We start from the raw sequence: 8347 nt of genomic DNA, 5'->3' as shown, positions 1-8347 counted from the left end.
TAGGGCACGAGAAGGGTACACAACTCGGGCACTGAGAGCTTTCAAGGACGAGAAGGGGAGGGGGCTAACTCTCGCTCGGCGATTGGTCGACGCGTCGTGTGTGCTTGCGGCTCGAGTGGTAGGGGCAGCGCACAGCTGATGCAGCGACGGCCGTGTACACTGCGTATAGCCTGCAATCCTCTTCCCCCAAGAGTCAGTAGTACACGAGCGCTCGTTCAGCGAGCATCGTTTCCGAGCTCGAGCGGAAATAATGTCACCTCGTGATCGCCGTGCGACCGTGAGAGAATCCTAATTAAAAAGATTGCTTCAAAGTTTCGGCGTGTCACGCTTCCAACGATTTTATTTCTCGTCACTAAATAGTTTATTCTATCGGAGTGCTAGTCGCTTTTCTTCTCCAGCCAATCGCTGCGTCCAGACGAGGGCCAGAAGAGAGAAAAAAAATAGATGCAATTTTGCAAAGTTGATAGGTGGATTTTTGTTACTAGTAAAACTTGTTTTCGTAGAACGGACTGGAAACTTTTTTCGCGTTGTCCCGGATCTCGGGGAAGATCGTGAATTTTTTAGTTTATTGAGTGTGGTGATTTTTGAGGTCTGATTTATTTGGCAAAAGTGAAGTGCCGCGAGTTTGATTTTTGATTTTGTTTTTGAGATAAGGCCCAAAAATGGTGCCACAACAACAAGACAACCCTTCCGGCTCAGGGATGCCGTTATTCGGATCTATGATGGTGGATAAAAATTCTTCAACGCCCTATTCGGATGCAACTCAGGTAATTTGCTCTTTTGAGTGAGAAAGAGAGAGGAGTGTGAGTGTGAGTGATCTGTCATCGATAGCGACCGAGTTCAAACACGTGCGACGCTCGCGGTCTCGTGCTTATACTTGCTAGGTGGTTGCCCACTACCAAGGACTCACTAACTCTACGGAAAAAGAAGAGGGACCTGTTGATTTTTTACCTTTCGCCACTTTTAAAAGTGTTGCTAAATTTCGAGTTTCAAGTTTTTTTCGCTAAATTTCGTATCTAGTAAAATCAAATTAAATTGTCCAAGATCTTTTCGATTTTGTATTATTCAGTATTGTAAATTAAATGCGTAGTTCTATTATGAAATACAAAAATTCAGAGAATCTGTCACCTTAGAAATTATAAATTTCTTAGGAGCATCAAAAGTTTCAAGTTCTCAAAACTGGCCAGATAATAAAGACATTTGTAAAGAATCAAATCTTTCCCGTGAATTGCTAAAACCTGTTGAAAGGCAAATCTGTAAACAAATCTAAATAAGTTTATGATTTTGTACGATTTGTCGAATTTGAGAAATTGATTAAAAACACTTAAAAAAACAAAACCAGATTTCTGTAAAATGTGAAAATTTCAAACTTTCCAAAATTTTACAATTTAAATTGCTATGGATTTGATTAGTGAGGAATTGAGTTTCAATTTACAAATTGGATATTTTTAATAGAAAAGCGAGAAAATTGTTTAATTCTTCTTTTCAGAGCAAAATAATAAATTTCCGTGTTTCGCGCAATATTGTAACACAGTTGCGAAAAAAATTGAGTATTTTTCTAATCTCGGGTAAAGTGTGAAAATTTCAATCTTTCAAAAATTGCAGAATTTAAAGTGATACAAAACGAATAATTAGTATTCGATGCAAGGAGAAAAATTTGAAATTTAAAGATCTGAAGTTACAGCAGAGATTTTTTAACAATTGGAAATTTTAGGATTCAGGAATTGTTCTAATTCCGGATAAAATGTGAAAATTTCAAAAATTGTAAAGTTTCGAAGTTTCAATTGCTCTACATTCGATTCAGTGAGATTACATTTTAAGGTTTAAGATTCTGAAATAACATATTTTGTAACAGTAGAAAAATAGAGGAATTTCAGTATCTGAAAAAAGTTAAAGTTTCTTTTTCCTAATAAGATATTTTTATTAAAAACGTCACAATATTTGTCGATTAAAGGAATAAAATAAACTGCGATTTTTATTTTTAGAAACATAATAAAAACCGCGTTTCTCCAATTTTTTTTTAGTATTTTTAAGCAATTTTCGAAAAAAAAAACTAGCAAGTTTCTAATTTTGGTTAAAATGTGAAAATTTCAAACTTTTCATAATTGCGCAATTTCAATTACTCTAAATTCGATTCAGTGAGATAAATTTCTAAAGTTCATCTGAAAGAGTAAAGATTAGAAAATTAAAATTTTGAAATTTCTATTTTCATATTACATTTTTTAATATATATAAGTGACAATTTCCTGTTAAATAAATACAATATTTCTCTATTTAGAAAAAAATTATGAATAACCGATTTCTGCAATTGAGTAATATTTTTAAACAATTTGCGATAAAAATGTAGTATTTTTTTTTATTCCGTATATAAAAGTTACAAAATTCTTCCGTTAATGTTATAAAGTTAATTTTTAGAACAAAATTATACATTTCTGTAACACGCACAATATTTCAAAGTTCAATGATCTGAATTCTGAAGTAACAGAGATTTGTGAACAAACATGAAAATACGGATTTTTAAGTCAATATTTGATCATTAATTGAACAAATAAAATTTGCTTGTGAATCAAAATTTGGTAATTCCATATCTTCGAAATTTAAGCCAGTGTTGTAAAATTAGACTAATTTTTTATTATCCAAACATTCGATATTTCTCGGAATTCGCAGAATATCAACAAAAAATGAGGAAGATTCAGTAAAGTCAGTAATGCTTTTCCAAACATTGAAGGACAGTTACAATTAATGTTTAAATTCTAATTTTCATTTGCAATGAAATAAGTGCATACAATATATCTTTGATTTATTTCGTACTCTGAATTTTTCCGGAGGTCTTTAACCTCTCAAGAGGATTTGAAATAAAAATATATCAGAGAGATAAAAAAACGAAGATAGCGAGTTAGTTTTACAAGTCAAGACAGGTTTCGAAAGGGCAATGAACAATAATCCGCCGTAATTGTATTGCGAGATGGCGAGGGTGCGAACGAATATAATATTAAAAATATAATCTTAAAATCGTAAAAAAATGATTTCAACATTAAAAATAGATGTTTCCTCCTAACGAAAAACGCATTTCTTACGACCTTGAGTCGTGGTCTTTATTTTCATAAAGAAAGCCCGCGGAATTGTTTATTTTTGCAAGCAGAACGAACAAAAATATTTTTTCGAGAAGATTTGTTTAAATCCAAACTAGGGAGTTAGTTTATCCGATGCTTAAAAACAAGTCGGCTTATAAGAGAAAAAAAAAGTGGTGTAAGACGTAAACAAAACAAAATCGTTCGAGAAGAATTCGTTGAGAGCAAAACCGAGAAAGGACAATCGTTTTTGCTTCGAGATATGTGGCATAAATGTATGTATGCATACATATACATGTCATTATCAACTTCTGTAGTCACGCTTCGTAGAATCCACTCTTTCGGTGTGACCTTCTAGATTCTATCGACATCCGAGGAAAGTATCTGGTTACCTCCATCTCTAATCACTAAGGGCATCAGACTGAACCTTTAATTTTTTATTCCGTTTTTAACCCATAACTGTAACTCCCCGAGTCCCCTTTTTTGCCCAACATTTAAGGCCAAAAAATATGATTTAAAGTTTGAAAGGTCGACTTGAAATTGTATATCTTTAAGACTTCTTAGAAGGAACAAAAACGTCGGATCTAAATGGCTTACTTTTCAACGAACTTCCGAATTTTTATGGGTATTGGAATTTTTACTAAAAATTAACATTCTTTTTATTTTCGAAAATAATAACTCCCTGTTATTAATCAGAAATCTTTTTAGTATCTTTTAGAAATCTTTAAAAACAGTTGTAAATCACTCAAATATTTTGAACATTTTTAAAAGAAAAATGTAAAATTAAAGACGGGTTGTTCTATTTAGCCATAAATCGTGGTTGGCCCGGCTATAATTGCGGTCATTTTACCCATAAAAAGTGAGACTCTGGCAAAATTTACGGTACTTCCGACCATAATCCATAAGTACGACTCATTCGCCCATAATTTTTCTGAGCTCAAATTTCATAAAAAAAAGGGTGGGGTTCCTGAAATTTTCACTTGGCCTCGATTTCCCAAGGGGACGTCTTTCATATTCCAATTGAAATTTCGATTTTCAATAAATGCCGAAAAGGTCATGCTTCTTTTCGTACTCGATCAACCATAGTCGCTTTTGTACTTTTTAATTCTATTTTCCTTTTTCCTCACCGTGGAATCATCGGATGACAGGTCTATTTTCCCCAAAGGGGACAAAACCCCAAAATCGAAATCCGGATCAAATTTTAAACTGGCTTCTGCTCCTGCTTTTGGAAGACGATAATATTTTTCTATGGGGGATGAAACGCATTTCGGATGGGGAGGCGTGTGGGTTATGAAAATGCTATTTTTCATGGAAAAAAAAACGAGACGAGGGTCCTTTTCTATTGTCAAGTAGGAAAAAAACGGATTGTGAAGAGAATAAATTAGAAATCCGGTTTGAAGTGACTTTTCTTGGGAGTGCTGTTTAGTGATTCGAGATGCGTACTGATTTTTCGATAAACTCGCACTTTTTTTCTCGAATCCCAAGTTTGTCCTCGGAGGGGTCAAGGATTTCAGGCGTTAGGGTTTCGCCCCGTAATTATTACGGGCCAAAATCATTTTTCTGAAGTCATAGAGCCACAGGAGGCAAAAGCAAGACGATCCCAACCAAGCCAATTATCCTTCTGGACTTTAATGGCCTGCCTCTAATTCTAGAGCTCGCCTTCAGTCCCAGGTAGTAGTCCCCTGGCTTCATCCTCTTGTATTTTTTTATCGCTCGAGGGAAACGCTTTCCCCGGATTCTCCTTTCAGAAACTAGACAGTCCAGAACCGCATTTTGCGGTCGACCAAATAAATATTTGGCCTGGTCAAACAGTTTTTAGCTGGTACAACTAAAAACCAGTGAGTGAAAATAAAAATTTACAAGATACTGTGTTTTTTCTTTTCTGTGCAAAAAAAAAAGGGTCAAGTATGTAGTTTTTCAAATACCTCATTTTAAAGTCAGAGAAGCGCTGGGGCCCGCGGCGCTGAACCAATCTTTTCCATTTAAAAGGGTGTTTAAAATAATTTAGGACGTAAATTTTAAGCAGGAAACGGCGCTCGTAAATCCCATTTTTTTTAAAAAAAAAGGACCCTCCGAGGGTTTTTTTATATAGTCTGACAAAAAGGAGTTCGTGCAAGGTATTGACCTCATGAGGCGCCATTGGATGCAACTACACGTAGACACCTTTCTGTCATCACAATCAATCGGGTTTTGCATACGTCTTGGGCATTAAGCATACGTGACTTTTGCTTAATCTCCCGGATATCTTTTGGTAAACCCTCGACCAAAGGCAAGAGCAAAAAACGAAACGAAAAAAAATTAACAAAGAAAATAATATAAAGTTGGTTGCTTTTCATATTTCATCTCACGGTACACCTGAAGTTTTCGTTGTTAGAACTTAAATGTGGCTAACGGTTCTTCTTCCGGTGAATAAGTCCAGTGAATATTATATCCCTCGCGGCATGAAACCTTTCGGAAATAATGATGCTAGTGTCTAAACAAATTTTCCGTGCGCAGGGAAATGAAAAATGACTTATCACGAACTTGAAATCTAAGGAAATAATTTATCAAACTTTACAAGCCGTTGTTTTCATTTCGGAACAGGATTTCATACGATTAACTCAAACGCTCAGGCGTATCACGATTGCCTATTGTCATGTTGGGGTTCGATCCCCCGCACCGATAACGTTTGAACTTTTGACGGTTTCTTAATTAATTATTTTTTCCGTTGTTTATAAGAAAACCCTTTTTATGTTTTCGATTGAATGCGAAATGAATGAATAGAACCCGATAAGAAAATTAAACTATTTTTTATTTAGATTTCATATCTTTTGCTTAAGAATTTAATTATTTTGTTAAAAAGTTTGTGGTCATCATTCTTGATTGCAAATAAACTTTTTTTTTTTAAATTCAACTTTTCTTGGTCTTCTTTTTTGTTGAAAAGTCTGAACAAAAAACATTCTATTTTTTTGTTCAGAATTTATCTCTTTCAGTTCAAAGATCTACTAATTGGTTGCAAATTGATTTATTAATATAATTCTTTGCTTTTGTTAAAAATTGAACTATTTTTGTACAAATTCAACAATTTCGTTAAAGTTTCATCTTTTTTAATTAAAAAATTAATTATTTTGTTGAAAAATCGCTTTTTTTCAGGTTTCAAAGTCAACAGATCTTGCTTGGTTGAAAATTCAACTATTTTGTTGAAAGTTCGTCGTTTTTGGTTAAATTTAAGTTTTCGATTAAAAATACCAGCTGTCAAATTTTTTTTGTTCAGAATTCATTTTTCTTCATTAGAACTAATTTCTTCAAAATATATTTTTGTTATTGGTCGAAGATTTATCTCTGGTTGAAAATTAAAATTTTTGTTGTAAATTTATATATATATTTTTTTTTAGAATTTATTCTTTCAAATTAGAACTAATTAGTTAAAAATAAATGTTTGTTGCTGGTGGAAGCTTTATTTTTTTTACTTGAGAATAAAGATTTTTGGTTGAAAAAAATCATTTTTGGAACTAAGGTTCAACTGTTTGAATCGGTCAAAATACGTCTCTTTTAGCGGAAAATCTTTTCTTGTTGAAAATTCAACTGAATTTAACTATTTTTGATGATCATAATATTTGTGGAGAATTCATTTTACTTCATTAGAACTAATTTGTTCAAAAACCATTTTTTTATTTTTTAAGGATTTATCTTTTTGGTTGGAAATTAAAATTTTTGGTTGAAAAACTAATTTTTTTAATTAAATTCAACTCTTTGAATTGTTAAACATACGTCTTTTTTAGTACATTTTTATTGTAAATTGAACTATTTTGTTTAACATTCGTCATTTCTGATTGAACTGAACTTTTTTTTTGTTAAATTAATAATTAAAATATCTTTTAGTGGAAATATCAAGTCGAACTGCTTTCATACATTTTTTTTGGGGTGAATATTCATCTCTAGTTGATAATTTAATTATTTTGTTGAATTTTCCTTTTTTTTGTTATGAAAAATTTATCGCTTTTTAATAGAAAATCGGTTTTTGTTGAACATGAAATTTTTTGGTTGAAAATTTAACTGTTTTCTACATAACTCGTCTTTTTGGCATTAAAATTCAATTATTTGGTCAAAAATTTAACTATTTGGTTAAAAATTTGTCTTTTGCTTAATAGTGCAAGTATTTGTTCAAAAATTTAACAAATTTTCTTCAAAATGTTGTCTCTTTTACTTGATAGTTCAAGTAAATGGTCAAAAATTAATTTTGTTGCTAATTCGACTATTTTCTTGGAAATTATTAATTTAAAAAAAAATCAAAATTCATCTTTTTGGGTTTCAAAGTTGAAAGTTTTCCAAAAAATTCAATGGTGCCTATTTTGAGATAATTTTGGGCTGTGTTTTGCCTTGCGTGGGTTCGGTTCCTCGCGCTGTTAACTCTTCAAAACGTTTTTTTTTTAATTTTTATTGACGAGAATAATAGATAATTGTAGCACGTATGAGTTTTGAGAGTGTTGGAGAAACGTGCAGGCAACGGACAGTGCCCTCGGTTGCAACACGTGGTAATTGTTGCAGCTGAGCCTGGGCAATGCTGCAACGATCTGTTATATGCTGTAGAATACAATGCCGCAACTCGAGTTCCGTATAAGTAAGCTGGCTGTACGATGCTTTTCACGTAAATGCACGTGCACGGCTCTCTAAAATATATAGTCTCTCTCCAGAGTCTAAACTAAACTGTAAATGTAAAACCGAGTAGAATTTGCTCCCGGAAAAAATGTTGCAAAATTTACACCAATTGAGGCCGTTAGAAGTCGAGCGAGCGAAATGAGAAAGATTGAAGTCGTTTGCACTTTGCAGGAAGGAGTTGAGTCGTCACCGTTTTAACGACCCTTTTAATAGTGTCATTACGGAATTACAACTAGACAAAAAATTGCAGGGAAACTGCGAAGAACAGTTTTTTATTTTTTTAATTGTCATTGCGACTCAAATCAAAACAATAGCTTGTTTACAACAGAGAGAAATGAATAAAAAGCCAGAATATGAGTAATTTTATTTTTATTTTCATATTACTATTGGCAATGCAACACTTAAATTGTTTACACTGTTAAAATTTCCTAAAGTTTTCTTCTTGAAGAAGCTTAAAATTTAAATAATTGTTTTCTCTTTTTTTTTTTATTCATTAAATCGGCTTATCGTGGTTTCTGTTCATTTATAAATTTAGATATGATCTTTCGACTTGTTTTAATATTAACGTCTTATTTTTCGAGTTATTTTTGCACGGCCTTTATCTGATGCGATAGGCAGATCTACATTTAATCTAAAAT

General features: G+C 32.6%; 1 protein-coding gene across 1 annotated transcript in view; it reads left to right on the top strand.

The window, feature by feature from the left end:
- The first annotated feature begins 221 nt into the window (after positions 1-221).
- The window catches only part of LOC117173475 (transcription factor sox-2-like), a 27984-nt gene continuing 19858 nt past the window's right edge, over positions 222-8347 (top strand). Inside the window, exon 1 of the mRNA XM_033362077.1 lies at positions 222-767. Coding sequence (XP_033217968.1) covers positions 663-767 — 105 coding nt within the window. The 5' untranslated portion in view covers positions 222-662. The remainder of the gene's footprint in view (positions 768-8347) is intronic.

The sequence above is a fragment of the Belonocnema kinseyi genome, chromosome 5 (genome assembly GCF_010883055.1).
Source record: "Belonocnema kinseyi isolate 2016_QV_RU_SX_M_011 chromosome 5, B_treatae_v1, whole genome shotgun sequence".
Lineage (NCBI taxonomy): Eukaryota > Metazoa > Arthropoda > Insecta > Hymenoptera > Cynipidae > Belonocnema > Belonocnema kinseyi.
This window is presented reverse-complemented; position numbering and strand designations above follow the sequence as displayed.